Source organism: Hemicordylus capensis, chromosome 1 (genome assembly GCF_027244095.1).
Source record: "Hemicordylus capensis ecotype Gifberg chromosome 1, rHemCap1.1.pri, whole genome shotgun sequence".
NCBI lineage: Eukaryota > Metazoa > Chordata > Lepidosauria > Squamata > Cordylidae > Hemicordylus > Hemicordylus capensis.
The window spans coordinates 458,709,184-458,728,617 of record NC_069657.1 but is presented as its reverse complement, the minus strand read 5'-3'; the positions used below and the strand labels follow the sequence as shown (position 1 = coordinate 458,728,617).

At 49.9% G+C, this 19,434-nt stretch overlaps 1 protein-coding gene across 1 annotated transcript in view; it reads right to left on the bottom strand.

The window, feature by feature from the left end:
* The window catches only part of GCKR (glucokinase regulator), a 54,423-nt gene extending 35,425 nt beyond the window's left edge, over nt 1–18,998 (bottom strand). Inside the window, exons 1-2 of the mRNA XM_053251212.1 lie at nt 18,847–18,998; nt 7,849–8,004 (exon numbers count right to left, since the gene is read on the bottom strand). Of these exons, the coding sequence (XP_053107187.1) occupies nt 7,849–8,004; nt 18,847–18,990 (300 nt within the window). The 5' untranslated portion in view covers nt 18,991–18,998. The remainder of the gene's footprint in view (nt 1–7,848; nt 8,005–18,846) is intronic.
* Nucleotides 18,999–19,434: the final 436 nt, after the last annotated feature.

Genomic DNA, 19,434 nt, shown 5'->3' with positions numbered 1-19,434 from the left:
TTGTCAGAGGGAGCCTTTTAGGCCTTTTTGATCGCAGTGGAACAGATCCAGAGGCCAAGGCAGGCAAGGGTGCACTCAGGGTGCAAGGGTGCACCATCAGTCTCTCGGAAACCAGCAGCGGGGCCCCAAAGCAGCAGTTCTGACTCCCACTCAGGCAAAGTGGGGGTCTGCCATTTGGACTGTTTTGGAAAGAATCCATCGACAGGTGGGTTCTTTCCATTAGCCTACACGGGTACGAAGTGGAGCTGGCCAGCCCCCCAGGAAACAGATTCCTCCTTACCCCTAGATCTGGGAAACCGGAAAAGCACAAGGGGTTGTCCATGGCCATTCAGTATCTGGTGGCTATAGGGGCCATAGAGGAGGTCCCACCTCTTCAGAGAGGCAAGGGCATCTATTCTGTGATTTTACGGTGCCAAAAAAGGACGGATCGGCCAGGGCAGTTCTCAACCTACGCCCAGTCAACCATTTTGTGATAAAAAGGAGGTTCAGGATGGAAACCCTTTGTACCATCTCAGAGGCATTGCAGATGGGGGACTACATGACTTCAATAGATCTCCAGGAGGCGTATTTACACATCCCCATTCATCCACGCAGTCGACATATACTCCACTTCTGCTACATGGGGAGGCATTATCAGTACAGAGCCCTTCCTTTTGGTCTCTCATCAGCCACCCAAGTTTTTATGAAGGTTCTAGTCTGCTAGTGGCCACTTTATGCACTGAGGGGGTCCACCTGTATTGTTACCTCGACAACTTGCTCAAGAAGGGGCAGTTCAGTCGGCTCTGTCCAGAACAATGTCTGTGTTACGTGCGCATGGGTTTCTGATAAATGTGGGCAAGAGTCACCTGATGCCCACACAGAGCCTTCGTCATTTGGGCATGGTAATGGACACCTCAGTAGGCAAACTGTTTCTGCCACAGGATCGGATGGAGGTCTTAACGTCACTGGCTCGTGTGATTGCTTCGAGACTGTGGGCCAGCCTTCTCAATCTAGCAAGTTTGTTGGGTCTCATGGTGGCGGCTATGGACTCGGTGCCTTGGGCGAGGTTTTCATCTACGCCAGTTACAGTGGGGTTTCCTCCTTTACCAGCACAGGATTGCCCTCAAACGTGACAAGAACATTCCTCTCTAGGTGTCTCTTCGCGAGTCGATTCGTTGGACGGCCCGGGGAACCTAGACAAGGGCAAGCTGTTCATAGAATCCGAGAGGGTGATGGTCACGACGGACACCAGTCTATCGGGCTGGGGGGCTCACTGTTGGAACAGTTCTGCCCAGGGGCTTTGGTCGGTGGAAGAGTTGCTCCATAGCATAAACTGGCTCGAGCTGTGGGCTGTCTTTCTGGCCCTAAGAGCCTTCACGCCCTTGGTGAAGGGAAGGAATATCTTAATGTGTACAGAACAACTTAATATCCATTCTGGACCATCATGTAAACAGAATTTCCAATGTTCGGGCAGATTGGCTAAGACGGCAGGAGATCCAGCCGGCAGAATGGGGCCTGCACCCTCAAGTATTTAGGTGGCTGACAGAGCAGCTGGGATGTCCCCAGATAGACTTGTTTGCATATCCTCAGAATGCTAAGATTCAGAGGTTTTACTCACGTTGCCCGATGTTGGGGGCAGAAGAGACGGATACGCTATCGGTGCCATGGCGTCCGTGTCTGCTGAATGCATTTCCTCCAGTGCCGCTGCTCTCCCGTTGCCTCAGGAAGCTGCGGGGTTTCCGGGCATCCCTGATATTGATTGCGTCTTTTTGGCCCAGAGGGCCTTGGTTTTCTGAGATCGTCGACTTGACCGTAGGTCATCCACTCAGTTTGCCAGACCATCCAGTTCTGCTGTGTCAAGGTCCGATTTACCATCCTTGCATCTAGAAAGTGTTCAGCCAACAAGATTTACCAATCGACTTGGCGTAGTTTTCTGCGCTGGACAGCAAAGCTCTCCCTGCAGCTGGACAAGTGCAGGTCGAGGGGATTACTAGGTTTTTCTTCAGGATGGCCTTGCGCTTGGTCTGAAACCCAACACGCTTAAACACCAGGCGGCGTGCTTGATCCAGATGTTGTTTCCTCATCAGCGTTTGTTCAGGCGTGGCACCCTCTTCTACGCAAGTTCTTGAGGGGGGCAGCTTTGTTGTCTCCTCTGGTCTGCCATCGTTTTCCGTCATGGGATTTGCATATTGTGTTGTGGGGTCTGCAGTTTCCGCCATTTGAACCACTTTGATCTGTATCATTGCAGATGCTGTCCTGGAAGGTGGCCTTTTTAGTAGCTGTAACATCAGCCAGGAGGGTTTCTGAATCGCAGGCTCTGTCAGTTGAGAGTAATTTGTGTAATTTCTCTAAGGACTCTGTGAGACTTATCCCGGATCCTTCGTTTATCCCTAAGGTAAAGTCTCAGTTTAATCGTGAGGCGGTCATTTAATTACCTTCTTTTTGTCCGGATGCTCGTCACCCTGCAGAGAAGGAGTGCAACCGGATGCAGGCTTTTCGTAAGTCAGATGCTCTTTTTGTGGCCTTTAAGGCTTCTAAGATGGGATGCAAGGTCTCTTCAGCCATTATTGCTCGATGGGTTCATTCATGCATTACGATGTTGTATGAAGCCCAGAAACTTTCGGTGCCTGGTCAGATTACGGCACACTCAACTACATCGGCAGCCACTTCCACTGTGTTATCTTCACCGGTGTCCCATGAAGAGATTTGCAAGGCGGCTACTTGGTCGTTGCCTTTTACATTTTCAAGGCATTACAAGTTGGATGAACATGAAGCTGCCAGAGCAGCATTTGGTCGGAGGGTCCTGCAACAGGTCCTTCCGGGTCAGTAGCTCCAGCTTGGGTATTTTCCCTCCCGTGGTTGGTGCTGTGGTATGTCCCAAGCTTGGGTGACCTCCTACACCAGCCGAGAAAGGTACATTGGTACTCACCGTGAAGGTGTCTTCTGGCTGGTGTAGAAGAGGTCACCCAAGGCCCGCCCGGGTTGTGTTAGGCTGGAGCTGATGATCTGGTTGTAGGGGGACAGTTTTTCTGTCTTTCTCCGCATTATTGTTTGTATATTGTTGTATATTCTCTGTTGTGTTCTGTGGTTTTCATTCCGTAGCTTGAGCTGTTTTAAGCACTGAGGAGATCCGCCCACATGCACTGGGTTAAGGATCTTCAAGTATGACTACTTCCTGCCTTTTGGAGCATGTGGGGGGGATGTAATCCCAAGCTTGGGTGACCTCTTCTACACCAGCCAGAAGACACCTTCACGGTGAGTACCAATGTACCTTTAGGAGCAATTAGCGATTACTTAAACATTGGTGCTGCCAAGCAATTTGTAAATAAAACTTGAAGCCCTTTGAAAATAAGCTGGAATTAATTGTAGGTTGGGCAGGGGGTGAAAGTATATACTTCTAAACATTTATTGTTAAATTTATATACCACCTTTCATTAAAAACAACCCCAAAGTGGTTTGGTTTTAGTCATGGATTTTAATTTTAATTGCTCTTTTTGTCAATGTGATGAAGATTAGTTAAATGTGAGTGGTCTTAGGCAACCAATGTTGCATCTGAAATGCCATTTCATTTTTTATTGTCATAAATACTCTCCAACCAATTTAAATAGCAAAGGTGTATATTATCGCTTTATTCAATTGCAGGGAATCTCAAAAAAGCAGGATTTGCAACTAAGGCAGTGAATATCTTCTCTAAAATGGCCCTTTTATAGTGTTTCTAACTTTGAAATCATAACATAAAACAAAGCATTAAATGCATAAATGCTTCCCCCTCCATTTGAAACCTTTTCTGGTGTAAATAGCGCGCGGTTTTGGAAAAGGGGAGTCTTTCTTTAACAGCGGGAGAATAAGGAGTCTTTAGCACTATCACCCTAGTCCCTTGAATTACTTGGGAGTCCTTGGTTTTCATTTTGTTAAAATACAGTCACTCACAAGGGAAAGTCAGGAACAGAACCAGGGCGTGAGGGAGGGGCATCATAATCATAATCATCATCATTGCATCATAATTCTGATTTTTGAGATACAAGCCAACTTCACAGGGTTGTTGTGAGGAAAAACCTAACTATGTAGTGCATTTTGAAATTTTTGGTAATTTTTGTAATTTTTAAAATTTTTTAAATAAAAGTTTTCTGAAACATGTGTGTCAGTCAGATGTATGTTGGGGGGGCGGTGGGGGGGACGCTGAGGGGGGGCGCAATTTCAGTGCTTGCCCCGGGCGCAGTTTTCCCTAGTTACGCCTCTGCCCCAAGATCCCTCTCCTGGTCAGTCACCGACAGCTCAGATCCCATCAGCGTAGACTTGAAGTTTGGGTTCTTTGTCCCAATGTGCATCACTTGACACTTGCTAACATTGAAGCGCATTTGCCATATTGTCGCTCACTCCCCCAGTTTGAAGAGATACTTTTGGAGCTGCTCACAATCCATTTTGGATTTCACTACCCGAAAGAGTTTGGTATCATCTGCAAATGTGGCCACCTTGCTGCTTACCCCTGCTTCTAGATCACTTATGAACAAATTAAAAAGCACCAGTCCCAGTACAGATCCCTGGGGGACCCCACTTCTTACTTCCCTCCATTGGGAAAACTCTCTATTTCTTGTCTTTTCAACCAGTTAGCAATCCACATACTTGTCCCCTTATCCCATGACCGTTAAGTTTCCTCAGGAGTCTTTGATGAGGAACTTTGTCAAATGCTTTTTGGAAGTCCAGGTAGACTATGTCAACTGGATCACCTTGATCCACACACTTGTTTGCATTCTCAAAGAACTCCAAAAGACTGGTCAGGCAAGATCACCAAACACTAATCACTTTGATCCACACACTTGTTGACATTCTAATGGTCCAACCGCCTCCCTGGCAGGTTTCCTGCTTCTGATGTATTTAAAGAAGTTTTTGTGGTGACATGTTTATTTTCAGTCCTCCTATTAACACCCATAGTGATTCTGTGGAGAACATAAGAACAGCCCTGCTGGATCAGGCCCAAGGAAGCCCATCTAGTCCATCATCCTGTTTCGCACAGTGGCCCACCAGATGCCGCTGGAAGCCACAGGCAAGAGTTGAGGGCAAGCCCTTTCTCCTGCTGTTACTCCCCTGCAACTGGTACTAAGAGGCATCCTGCCTTTGAGGCTGGATGTGGCCCACAGCCCTCCGACTAGTAGCCGTTGATAGACCTCTCCTCCATGAAGTCATCCAAACCCTTCTTAAAGCCATCCAGGCTGTTGGCTGTCACCACATCTTGTGGCAGAGAATTCCACAAGTGGATTTTATGTTGGGTGGAAAAGTACAGCTGCCTGAGATCATTGGAAGTCCAATAATTAATTGAACTTAGGGGGACTGTTCTGTAAGAGTTTTAAATTCTATTTTCTCTGATGATTAGATGTATAGTCAAGCCTATAGACACTAAAATGTTTTTTCTGTATTGCTGTTTGAACCTCCCATGGATTTTTTAGGAGGTAGCTGAATTGTCTTTGGAGAAGAGTGCCAATCTGAAGGGATTGTTGCGATTTCGGGTGTGATTTGAACACAGAGACATGCATAACTAATTTATGTCTTGCCTGAGAGATCTTTCCCCTTTATGGCATTGATATTATAATATTATAAACGGTATTGAAGCACATTTAATATTGCATATCAGGACAGATTTGAGACATACATTTGAGGTACATCTAAAATTACATATCTGTTTTTGAGCTCTTACTAGCAGGATTGAATTCACTAATTCTATTTAGATTCCTTCATCTGTTATTTATAACATTGAAACTCAAGTGGAAGAGAACTGTATAGTACTTGGCTGGTGAAGTCTGCTGCTGAGGTTCTTGTTGTAAACTGGTTATCTGATCTGATAGAAAAAGGAATTTAAAATTCTCTGAATTCATTTTTGGTTTGGTTAGAATCATGGATGTTCTTTGATTATTTTAGATTTTCTCAGTCCATCAGCTTAACATATAAGATAATATACTATATCTCTCATTTAATGCAGCTGGGACAGAAAAGACTAGAAGATCCAAAAAAAATTAGAAATTTCCTTTTTGTATAGTATTGGAGAATAATACATAACAAAACATTTTTTATTAAACATACACATTATAAGATTCAGTTAACCCACTTAATGAAAGTTTTCAAATAAATTTCTTTTAAAATTATTATTTGTACAGCTCTCAAATCAGATGCAGGATAAAATTAGAGCAAGGGAACTTATACTCTCTCTCCTATAGAATACAAAACCTAATCATTAATACTTAACCACTTTTTTGAGCTTGTGGTGCTCAAACCACAGAGCATTGGGGATGTTTTGCTCTGCGTTCGAATTACTCGTACTATTTCTATTTTATATGTCATAGTTGGGTTGGTTCTCTCCTCTTTAGACTGCCTGTCAGTAGGAGGATCAATCATGCTGGGGCAGACGTCTTCTTTTTTAGTTTTCCCTGGAGGGGTTCAAGACTCTTTATTGATGGCTACTGATGCCTAGTTAAGGACTTTCTAGATTCAACTAATACTATTGTATTTTTCTTATGTTTTGGTTTTGATGGATAAGACCTTGTATGTAAACTTGTTTGGTTTTGTTGGATTCTCAGAGATGTAACCTTTCTGTTTATACCTATAATACTAATAAAAGCATTTTTTTTAAAAGGAAGTGCCTGCAGATTTCTCGCAGGGTATACAAAAGCTTTGCTATGGGAGCAACCCTAACCCTAACTCCTTCAATACCTGTTTGCAAACTCCTGTTCACAAACTTCCAGGGAGCAAAACTCCCCTGGTCTGAGCTAAATATTCTCAATAAAGGTAAAGTGTGCCATCGAGTCTCAATAGCTGGTTTCAAATTGAACCACCTCAGGAATGAGGCCCCACCCACAAGCTGTGTGACCCACCTGCCCCCTAGTGCCCCACCCACTGTCTCCAGGCACAACAGAAAGAAACTGTCCTATCAAAAACAAACTCCTAGCCAGCCATAAGTCAAACCCTAGAAAAAGATTAGTCCTAACAAACTTAGCTTGTCCTTTCCCTATCTATCTATCTATCTATCTATCTAATTTTATTTATTTAGCACATTTATATATCACACCATACAAAAAAGTCCCTGGACAGTTCACAGTATATTTATTAGTTAGTTAGTTAGTTAGTTATTTTATATTGATATTATATTTAATATACAATTTATGTATATATTTGCTTGCTTGCTTGCTTGTTGTCTTCTTTAGGAAAGAAAACAAAACAAAGGAGAGACTTATTCTCGGTTGAGCCTCGGGGCAGGACTAGAATCCAGGAAATGGATTCTATGAAGGGCAAGGAAGCCGACAGAGGCGAGAGATGCAGCAGCAGTGGACATGCGGAACAGCCAGAGTGGGCTCCTCTCCTCCCCCCCACAGTCGTGGCTCTCATTCTTCACGGGGCATTCTCAAGCAGAAGCCTGCGCTGAGAAGGGGGCTGGACGGGAAGATCGCGATGGCCCCTTCCTGCTCGAGCACGTTCTGTGATTCTAGGGGTCTGTGAGCTACAGATTTGCTGCACAATGTGTGTCAGATGAGCTGTTTGGGTGCCTCCTAGGACTCAGTCCAGACTAGATCCGGAGGGGCGGGAAACCAAGTGTATCAGCAGCGCCACTGCACACCTCTGAAGGATCAGTCCCTTCTGCACGTGGCTCACTAAAGCATGGGCATCCAGGCTAGGGGGCAAGAGCAGGCAATTGCCCCCTCTCCTGAGCCAGTTCCCACTGAATTCAGTGGGGCAGCCTCCCAGGGAGCAGGGTGTTGGACTACTGGTTTTGCCCCCACTCCACCCAGAAAAAGCCCTCTGGACGCCCATGCCCTGAAGGGTCTGAAGCCAAGGGTACTCCGTCCTGGCCCATATTCCGAGCAGTGGGGGCGGCAGAGTCACCTTGTAGTTGACAAAGGCTCCATCCTCTTCCTGGAAGATCTCAGCATCACAGTCCTTAAGAAGCTGGACGATCTGTGCAGGGTCAGCCTTGTCTAGCTCCCGGGTGATGGGGTTTGACTTCTCCGTGATGGGCAGGGCTGCCTCGTACCCAGCCAGCTAGAAAACAAAAGCATGAAGGGCATGTTGGGGAAGGGGCTCACTATGGGATGACGGGCAGGAGGATGGGGGGGGAGGCCAGAAGGGCTTGGGAAGCCCACCGCAGCAGAGGCCTCTGGAGAGGGGCTGAAAATGACCCCACAGCGACTGCTGCTGGGCAGGCACACCAGGCCCAGAAGTCTTTGTCCGCACATGGCAACAGGTTCCTCTTCTCCACCCCAAAAAAGGAGTCCTCGCTGAGGAACCCTGTGCACAGAAACAGTCTTATTCTCACATGGTGGCGATCCAGATTCCAGCACACTTGGAGCAAGAGAAGCCCTTCTCCGGGGCTTAGCTCAGACTCATCTAAGCGGCCACATCAGCTTTGAATTAGGAGGCTCATGCAGGCATGTTGTAAGTAGAGGGCACACACACACACACACACACACCCAGTCTGAAAAAATTCCATGAGGAACTTCTGGCCACTGCTGGACCCCTCAAATTCCAAGGTTGCTGAACACAAGCATAGCCCTGCTGGATCCGGCCCAAGGCCTATCTAGTCCAGCAACCTGTTATGACAAATGAGGAGAAATATACAACTATTATATTTCACAAAGTGACCCACCAGATGCCTCTGAGAAGCCCACAGGCAAGAGGCAAGGGCATGCCCTCTCTGCTGTGTGAAAAAGTACTTCCTTTTGTCGGTTCTAATTTCCCCAGCCTTCAGTATCATGAGATGACTCCTGGTTCTTTGAGGCTGGAGGTGGCCTATATATATTATTTTTATTTATTTAACATATTTTTTATACTGCCCAGAACTTACTTCTCTGGGTGGTTTACAACAAAATAAAAAACAGAAAGTAAAACATTAGTTAAAACAAAAACAAAAAGTTTAAAACATTACAATTTAAAATTTTTAAAACAATATTTTAAAACAGCATTAAAACCATTAAAACAATATTAATAAAAAGCCTGGGTGAACATCTGCGTCTTTAAATACTTTTTTTAAGCTGTCAGACGGTGAAGAAGGACCCCTCCATTTCAGAATGGAGGAGCGGCCTGGAGCCAAGGTGCTATCGCCATGGTTGTTTCGGTAATGGCGGCCACAGCTGTGGCCGCCCAGCTAGCTGCCACACTGTAGAGGGAAAAGCCAATCCCAGGGAAATATGCCTGTATGTGCAATACAGCTAAACCTCAATAAAGAACTGGCTGATTACACCAGATGAGGAGGTTCTTATTTCACTAGGGAGTGCATTCCAAAGCCCTCCAACTAGTAGCCGTTGATCGACCTCTCCTCCATGAAGTTATCCAATCTCCTCTTAAAGCCATCCAGGTTGTTGGCTGTCACCACATCTTGTGGCATCAGGTGGATTATGCATTGTGTGAAAAAGTACCTCTGTCTGTTTGCTGGTTCAAAATATCCCAGCAATCAATATCATGGGATGACCCCTGGTTCTAGTGTTATGTGAGAGGAAGAAGGATTTCTCTCTCTCCACTTTCTCCACACCATGCATGATTTTATAGACCTCTATCATGTCTCCCCACAGTCGTCTTTTTTCTAAACTAAAAAGCCCCAGGTGTTGTAGTCTTGCCTCATAAGAAAGTGCTCTAGGCCCCTGGTCATCTTGGTTGCCCTCTTCTGCACCTTTTCCGGTTCTACAATGTCCTTTTTGAGATGTGGTGACCAGAATTGTACGCAGTACTCCAGGTGTGGCCGCACCATAGTTTTGTATGAGGGGATTATAATATGAGCAGTTTTATTTCCAATCCCCTTCCTAATGATCCCTAGCATGGAATCAGCCTCTTTCACAGCTGCCGCACATTGAGTTAACACTTTCAACCAGCTGTCCACCACCACCACCCCAAGATCCCTCTCCTGATCAGCCACCAACAGCTCAGATCCCACCAACGCTGGAGAGCCAGCGTGGTGTAGTGGTTAGAGTGCTGGACTAGGACTGGGGAGACCTGAGTTCAAATCCCCATTCAGCCATGAGACTTGCTAGGTGACTCTGGGCCAGTCACTTCTCTCTCAGCCTAACCTACATCACAGGGTTGTTGCGAAAGAGAAACCCAAGTATGTAGTACACCGCTCTGGGCTCCTTGGAGGAAGAGCGGGATATAAAATGTAATTTAAAAAACAACAACAACGTATACTTGAAGTTGGGGTTTTTCATCCCAATGTGCATCACTTTACACTTGCCAACACTGAACCACATTTGCCACTTTGTCGCCCACTCCCCCAGTTTGGAGAGATCCTTTTGGAACTCCTCACAATCCGTTTTGGATTTCACTACCCAAAAGAGTTTGGTATCATCTGCAAATGTGGCCACCTCGCTGCTTACCCCTGCTTCTAGATCATTTATGAATAAATTAAAAAGCACCGGTCCCAGTACAGATCCCTGGGGGACCCCACTTCTTACTTCCCTCCGTTGGGAAAACTCTCCATTTATCCCTACCCTCTGTTTCCTGTCTTTCAACCAGTTAGCAATCCACACATGTACTTGTCCCCTTATCCCATGACTGCTAAGTTTCCTCAGGAGTCTTTGATGAGGAACTTTGTTGAAAGCTTTTTGGAAGTCCAGGTATACTATGTCAACTGGATCACCTTGATCCACACACTTGTTGACACTCTCAAAGAACTCCAAAAGGTTGGTGAGGCAAGATTTCCCTTTGCAGAAGCCATGCTGGCTCACTCCCAGCAGGGCCTGTTCTTCTATGTGCTTTACAATTTTATCCTTGAGGATGCTTTCCATCAATTTGCCTGGAACAGACATTAAGCTGATCAGCCTGTAATTTCCCGGATCTCCCCTGGATCCCTTTTTGAAAATCAGTGTTACATTTGCTACTTTCCAGTCCTCTGGTACAGAGCCTGATTGTAGGGATAAGTTATATATTTTAGCAAGGAAGTCAGCAATTTCACATTTGAGTTCTCTGAGGACTCTAGAATGGATGTCATCTGGCCCTGGCGATTTGCTAGTTTTCAGTTTTTCCTCTCCAGGTCAGTCAGTGACATCTCAAATCCCATCAGTATCTCTGTGAAGTCGGGGTTTTTTGGCCCAATGTGCAGCACTTTACAGGGAAGAAGAGAGGGGAAGGGAGTGTTCCATTTGCCCCAAAGTGTCATCTTGCCTAGGAAGGTAATGACTAGAGCCTGTGGCCAGTGCCATCAGCTGACCTCCTTGTTTTCCTGAGGCGCTCTCTCTCTCGCTCGCTCGCTCGCTCTCTCTCTCTCTCTCTCTCTCTCTCGCTCTCTCAGCAACCTTACTGCAGCTCTCTGTGGGTGGTGGAGCTGCAGTTCCCAGGAGAAGGGCCCCGCGTGCTGACTCAGCTGTCTGCTGGGGCCTGGGCGCTTCCCAGATGGCGCGCTCACTGTCACTACAGTGTCATGACGTATCCCACCCTGAAGTGTCCTTCCATACTGCCTGTGGTTTGCCATTGCAGTCCCTAGACTGTCAGCGGGGTGCCGTTCACATTTTTGATGCCTTCTTTCAGATTTTATTGTTGTGTTACAACCCTATAATGTTGCATCTGCGTTGCAAAAAAAAAAAAAAATAGCTGCATTTGCCTCTTGTAGGAGGCAACGGATTTCAACTGCAGTTTTAAATTGGCACCACAAAACGTCAGAGTTTACACCACTTTTTGCGGTGTAAAGATCACCGTCAGGAAACCACCCTGCTTCATTTCCAGGGCTGGCAGTTCCTGCCCTGGGTGGTGGGCTCCCCACTGGAGGGCAACACCAAAGGGGGTTGCCCCACTGAGAACTACAAAGAGCAAGGGCTGCACCCTGCTGGCCAGAAGCAGTTCTAGCAGCTGCGAGTATGTTCCTGAGTGAGGATAGAGCTGGGGTGCTTCCATTGGAGTGGTCACGGGTGCTGGGGCTGGTATGGCGGCAGGGGGCCTCGTTTACATCAGAGGAGGGGAAGAGTGGCTCAAGATTCCTCTCCCTTCTTCTGATGGTTCTCCTAATGGGAGGGTCCCTGAATGCTTTACCAGCCTGTCCTTTGGCCTGCTGGTGCTGCTGTTTAATGCTAGGTCAGTTCAGAAGAAGGTCACTATCATCCATGTTTTAATTCTGGAGGAAGTAGTACAGAGACTGGGGTGGGGGAGCTGGGAGGGGCTGGCCTTTCCCTGCTGTGTCCATCTGGATATTTTGTGCAGCATCAGCATAGGTTGTGGGGAAGAGCTGCTGTAATGTATAAAACCTCGAACTCACTGAGGTGGTCTCAGATTGGGTGTTGAGGACTCCCAGAAGGAACGTTCTGGGAGACGTCAACATCCATGTCTTGTCTGGCGCAGCTCAGGACTTTATGGCAGCCGCCATGACAACCACGGGGCTGTCCTAACACGTTATTGGCCCAACACATGAACTGGAGCACACTCTGGATCTGTTTTCTTCGACTGGTCAGGAGGTTGGCGTTTTGGAAGTGGGGTGTGTGTCATCTGTGCCCTTGTCATGGTCAGATCACTTCCTTCTGGGTTTTAGAGTCTTAGCAGCGACACCTATACAAATAGTCCACCCCTGGAGACTGATAGACTCCGATCGATTCTCGAGGCCTCTGCGGGGTTTTCCAGCTGGCATGGCAGGCGCTCCGGTTGAGAGGAGAGGTGGCTCGGGGGTGGTTGATACTATCGCTCCCAAGTGCCCTCTTCCGCAAAGCAGAGCCCCTGCAGCACCTGAGTGGAGGGCGATGAAGCAAGCTGGGAGGCAGCTGGAACACCAGTGGAGGAAAACTTGGGGGTGAGTCCGGGAGAACGCAGGTGAGAGCTCATGCTCGAGCCTATTCTGTGGCAGGGATGGAACAGAAGAAATGCTTATTTCCATCCACCGCTGCATCCTCTCAGTGTCATCCAGTGGGACTTTTCCAGGTGGTGTGGGGCCTTTTGAAATCTGGTCCTAGGCAGGATGCCTTAGAACCCTTGGTAGCACACTGTGATGCATTGGCACAGCACTTTGAGGGTAAAGTCACTTGCATTCACCATGAGCTGGACACTATGGCTGATGCGGGATGATTGGGAGAGGTGCCCAGGGTAAAACCTGGCCGAGTTTTGCTAGAGGAGTTTCAATTATTGGTCCCTGATTGTGTGGACAAGGTGTTTAGTCGAGTTCATGAATCCGGGAGGGAGGGAATTTTTAGCTGGGCCCAGCAGGTTCTGGACCCAGCAGATTCCCTCACTGAGAGAGGGAGTGATCCCAGCTCCATTGAAGGAAGCTATTACTCGACCACTCCTAAAGAAACCCCGTCTGGACCCAGAGGATGTCAACAACTATAGGCCTGTGTGGCCAATATTCCCTTTCTGGGCAAGGTGCTTGAGCATGTAGTGGCTGACCAGCTCCAGACACTCTTGGAGGAAACAGACTATCTAGATCCTTTTCAATAAGGCTTTAGGCCCAGCTTTGGAACAAAAACTGCTTTGGTTGCCCTGTGGGATGACCTATGCAGAGAGAGAGAGGGAGGGAGGGAGGGAGGGGTGCAACCCTGCTCCTTCTCTTGGATCTCTCAGCGGCTTGCGATCCCATTGACCACGGCATCCTTTTGGACAGGCTGGCCAAGTTGGGTGGGGGGGGGCACTGCTTGGAGGTGGTTCCATTCCCACCTCGAGGCCCGTCCCCAAAAGGCGGTGCTGGGGGACGACTGCTCAGCCCCTTGGCAGTTACGCTGTGGGGTTCCGCAGGGCTCCGTTCTTCCCCCAGTGCTGCTTAACACCTACATGAAGCCCCTGGGAGAGGCCCTCAGGAGATCTGGGCTGAGGGGTCACCAGAAAGCGGATGGCGCTCAGCCGTCTCTCTCTTTCTCATCAGATGCGGGTGAAGCGCCTGGCATTGGCTTCGGCCGATATGCCAACGGCAACCTTCCCTGGGCACCTCGGCCACAGTGACTCGCCTAGATGACTCAGTTAGATTACTAACCCCTCGCTTAGATTACTGCAATGTGTTGTACGTGGGGCTGCCTTTGAAAAAGGTCCGGGAACTGAAGCTGGTACAAAATAGGGCGGCAAGATTATTAACTGGGACTGGACATCTTGAGCCTATTAAGCCAGAGCACTGGCTCCCAGTCCATTTCCGGGCCCAATTCCAAGTGCTGGTTTTAACTTGTCCAGCCCTAAATGGCTTGGGACCGGGTTAGCTGAGAGAGCGCCTTGCCCCGTATGTCCCCACCTGGTCCTATGGATCGTCTTTGGAGGCCCTCCTCCAGGTGCCCCTGCCAAAGGAGGTGAGACGGGTGGCTACCAGGGAGAGGGCCTTTTCGGTGGCTGCACCTCGTTTATGGAATAGCCTCCCCAGTGAGGTTCACCTGGCTTCATCCTTTTAGATACCAGGTGAAGACCTTTCTGTTCACTCGGGCTTTTTAAATATTAAATTTTGATCTGATTTTAAGTGATTTTTTAAAAATGTCTTTGGAATATTGTTTGGTATTGTATTTTGTATTCCCTCCCCTCCCCTTTTGTTTGTTTGTTTGTTATGATTTAATGTGTTGTGTGTTTTTATTTCATGTTTTATGTGTGTTGTGAGCCAACCAGAGAACAATTTGTTAACAAATAAAGTGTGTCATCGTCATCATCATCATCATCATCATCATCATCTATATATTTAAGTCTCTTAGCCGCCGATGTGTGGGGATGCGTGGGGATGTTTGGCTGCAACCAATGAAAAGGCGGAGGCGGAGCTGCTGGACGAAGAAGAAAATGGAGGAGGAAGGGAGAAGCCGGCGGGGAGAGAGGAGGCTGGCCCGGGCACGGCAATGGAGCCGGGGAGGAGGCTAGCCTGGGCACGGCAATGGAGCCGGGGAGGAGGCTGGCCCAGCCTGGGCCGGCCACAGTGAGGGGAGGGATATGTGAGAGGAGCCTGGCTGGGGGCAGATGCTGTGTGCCGGGTCTGTGGGCAGAAGGTGAGACTGGGGGGAGGTGGGGGGAGAGCAGGAGAGACTGGGGCAGAAGATGGGGGGGAGGGAGGAACCGCCAGCCCCAAAGAGTGCACAGATGCTCTGTGCAGGTTCGGCTAATTACTACTACTACTACTACCACCACTTATTTCTACTGAAGCACAGTGGCCATCTTGCTGCCCACTCTGAAGGCGCCTGGTGGTGCTGGGACCCCCAGAGGCTGCGGCCTGGTCTTCCAGGGGCTGCATTTTCTGTGGGCCTTGGCCATTGATTTATTTTGTTTATTTATTTAATACATTTATATACCGCCCAAAATGCAAGTTCTCTGGGCGGTTTACAGGACAATAAAAAACAGCCAATAAAAGATTAAAACATTTCAACAATTACATTTGAAAGGTTAAAACTATTAAAACAGTATCTAATTAAAAGTCTGGGTGAACAAATGCGTCTTGACTGCCCTTTTAAAAGTTGTAAGCCATTTGATGGCTGAGTGTGATTGTTTTATGATAGGGTTATTTATTTTATGAGTTGTTGATGAGGATTTGTTTCAGTTGGTGGCCTCTTACTTTGTTCACATTTAGATGTGAGATGAAAGGAAAGTATCTAACACAATGTGAGCACAGTAAGAGGCCACCAGCTGAAACAAATCTGCACAAAACGCATAAAATAAATAGCCCGATCATAAAACAATCAGACTCGGCCATCAAATGGCCAAGGTCCCTGTGCAGCATTAGACACCTGTTGAGCTTGCTCTCTCACCCAAAGGGGAAGCGCTGAGCAGAAGCAGCTCTGGACTCGCGGGGGGGGGTCCCCTCGCCCTCCCCGCCAGGCCTGTGTGTGGCGGCCGGTCCCAGGGCTTTGCCCTCCTCACCCCAGACCCCTCCTAGCAGTGGCCAGAGGCTCCCTCTCGCTCTCTCTCGCTCCGACAGCCCGAGTTCCAGCCCAGGCAGGCATCATCTCCTGGCCTCCTGTGCATCTCCTGGCCCTGCCACGAAGCAGGCATGGCCGCGGCCAGGGCCCCCGAGGCAGCCCACCCGAACCCTTTCCCCTTTCCCGGAGGAAGGGTCCTCCTCAGGGCAGCCCACGAGCTCCCCACCCCCCATCACCCGGCTCTGCGGAAAGGAGCAGGACCAAGCTCTCCCCGGCTTGCCCGCCCCCACTGCATGTCCCACTGGCCGGGAAAGCTGCCCTTGAGCTCTCGTGCACTCTGGACTCTCTGCAGTGAAGCGAGTGGCGTCATCACAGTCTGGGGGAGCAGCCTGCCTGCGGCAGGGGAAGGAGAAGGAGGGACGCTTTGGGGAGCCCGAGGCCTAGAATTGGCTGGCCAGGGTGTCCCCCCTTCTGCATGCTGCGAACGCAGCGCCAGCCTGACTCCCAGCTCCCGTTCGGAAGCTAGACACAGGAGGAGGGGTGAGCGGGGCTGCCGCCACAGCCGCACACATAGGAACAGAGGAAGCGGCCATAGACTGAGTCAGACCCTTGGTCTATCCAGCTCAGCATTGTCTACCCAGACTGGCAGCGGCTTCTCCGAGGCTGCGGGCAGGAGTCTCTCTCAGCCCAATCTTGGAGATGCTGCTGCCAGGGAGGGAACTTGGGACCTTCTGATGCTCTTCCCAGAGCGGCGGCTCCATCCCCTGCGGAGGGGAATCTCTTGCAGGGCTCACACATCGTCTCCCATCCATATGCAGCCGGGGCAGACCCTGCTTAGCTACAAGGGGGCAAGTCATGCTTGCGACCACCAGGCCAGTGGTCAGGCTCCACACCTGAGCCTCCAGGCAGGAGTGGAAAGGGGCAGGCAGAAGCATCCTGCCTTGGAGGCTGGAGGAGGTGCCCTAGAGCCCTCCCACTTGCAGCCACTGACCTTTTTACAAGCTCTTTCTCTAAGGCATCACATCCTTTGAAGAACTGATTTCCTTTAAAGCCATTTACAAGATTGCTTTACAAGCCAAGAGGCCCCTGTGTAGCAAGAAAACGGCTTGCTAAAAGGGTCAGGAGAGGGAGAGAGAGGGAGAGATCTCCTTGGTGATTACATTTATGGAAAGAAAGACACTTCTGGTGGGGCTTCCTAAACTGGAGCTGCTTTTGCCACCCAAAGTGACCCTGATTCTTTAAGACCGTTGGCTTTTGACTGCCTCTCCTCTCCTCTCCTCTCCTCTCCACCAGCGGCAGCTGAATGAAAGGAGCATCTTCTGGGTCCTCCTTCTCCAGAATGCAGTTCTGCTAACTGAGCCAAGAGGCATCTTTTTATGGTGGTGGTGTTCTTGACTGAGCAGGGGGAGAGCAGCTGGCCCTACCCAGCCCCAGCACAGCACCCCTCCAGTGGCTGGTGTACACCTTCTGTTTCTTTTTAGATGGTGAGCTCTCTGGAGACCGGAGGGGGGTGGGCATCTTTATTTATTTATTTTAATTTCTGTATGTAAAGCGGTATATAAATATTTGTGGTGGTTGTGGTAGTAGAGTGTTCCAGGCACTTGGACAGGCTTTATCCTCATGTGCTTTCCAAACCTTTCTCCACCTCTGCGAATAAAATGGGCATATCTAGAGGAAGCCAAGCCCTTATGGAGTCTAAGCTACTTTAACTATCATGGCTTCCTCTTCCTGCCAAGAATTCTGGGGACGGAGTCTGTTGGGGTGCTGGAAAGTCTTGTCAGAGCTCTCTAGCTCCTCTCCGGGGAGGCCGGGCCGGGCCGGGGGCACTGAGAGGGGGGCGGGGGCATGTCTGTGGGGAGGGCGTCGAGTTTTGAGCAGAATAACGGGTGCTTCAGGGTGGGAGTGGGGGCACGGGGGGGCGCCGTGCGGGTGGGGTGCACCGGGAATATGCCCTGTTGCCCTGTGGGCCAGTCGGAGCCTGCAGAGAGATCATGTCGATGGACCCCTCACAGGCCTGAGGACAGGATCACGAATGAAATTATTGCACAGCCTACCAGGATGGTTCAGGTTTTTGTATGCTAGTTCAGAAGTGCGTGTGTGAAGTACAGGACCCTCAAAGAGCAACCCCACAAAACTGGAGCCCCTCTTCTCAGCAGCAGTCAAAGCAAGTCGGAGCAAAAGGCCTGGAAGAATGCTGAGGCCCCATTTCAAGGGGGCTGAGGGGCAAGGAAGGGATTCTGCAGCCTCTGCAGGAGGGCTCTGTAGGCACACAGCTGGCTGCGGGGCCGGGGGTGGGCGGGATGCCTCCTTCTGAGGGAGACCCACCCCGGGCCTCCCTGGCCCAGCCCTCTCTCTGAGGACTCCCCGAGGGCTCAGGCAGGGAATCCTCTCCAGGCAAAGCAGGCGCAGGCGGGGGGGGGGGGGGGCCTCCTTGAAAGGCAAAGTGGCCTTGATCCAGAGGGTGACCGCCATCCTCTGTGCATTGCTTTGCAAGTGCCCTTGAAATAAATGGGACTAAATGGACACAGTTCTGAGCATGAGGTGCGTTTCCTCTGTGTGGAGGGAACAGCAGTGAACGGCTCCCTCCCTCCCCACCTGCAGAGTCAAAGACGCGCCCCCCCCCAGGGGCGTAGCAAGGTTGGAGGGGGCCCAGAGACAAGATTTTAAAATGGGCCCCTCCTGATATACACAAACACACTTCACAATATATTGTGCATTCACACTCACATCCCCATTATGAATACGGTGAATATCTAGTTCACATTGAATCTAGTTTTTGTACTCTCTGCTCCTGCCAGTCTCCAAGAGACTCAACCTAAGTCATAGGTGGTGCAACATGGGTTAGGGTGGGGAGTCATGTGATGTACCTCTGGGGGGAGCCCTCGAGGCTGGGGGCCCCCAAGACGACTGCCTCCCCTTGCCTAACGGTAGTTACGCCCCTGGCCCCCCTGGCCCCCCCGCCCGGCCACGGCTCCCCCGGTTCCACCCTCTCACGGGCACGCATCTTTCCCTCTGAGCTGCTCCCTCCATCTGCGGCTTTTCCTCTCCAGCTCTGCTCTCTCTTGCTTAAGTCGCCGCAAAGCGGACCTTCTCGTCTGGGGACCCTCCTTACCTCCCATTTTCCGGGGTCTGGTGTGTCAATGACATGAGGGTATTTCTTGGTGCCCCTCATGGTCGTTGGTGCCCAAGAAGAGGCTCTCAGCTCCCACGAGCTGGCTCTGCCCTGCAGCCTTATCAGCTCCCCTGCTGCAATCATTAATCCGGGCAGTTAAATTTCAAGCGGCTCTATCTCTCTTTCTGTGTGTGTGTGTGTGTGTGTGTGTCCCACCAGTGGACAAAATGCACCCGCTTATCTCCAGAGGGCCCCCAAACTCTGCCCCTGCCAGCTCCCAGGGGGCATGGCTGGACACCTGCGTCACTCCTGGCTCACGTGGAGGAAGCGAGCAGTTTGCGGCTGCGCAGCAGGGCCGGGGCGGGGGGGGGGGGGCGCACAAAGTCCAGAAATGTGTGTGGGAGGGCTGGGAGGGGAGGACGGGTCTCTGCTTCCCCCCTCTGGGGTCTCTGGGCCCAAAGCACCCACTGCCAAAGAAGGGGAATCCCGGCGGGAGGACTCCGAGGCCCAGAGCGAGGAGGAGCCAGGCATGGGAAGCAGCTCCTCAGCAGCACCTAGGAGCAGCCCTGCTGCTGCTGCTGCTGCTGC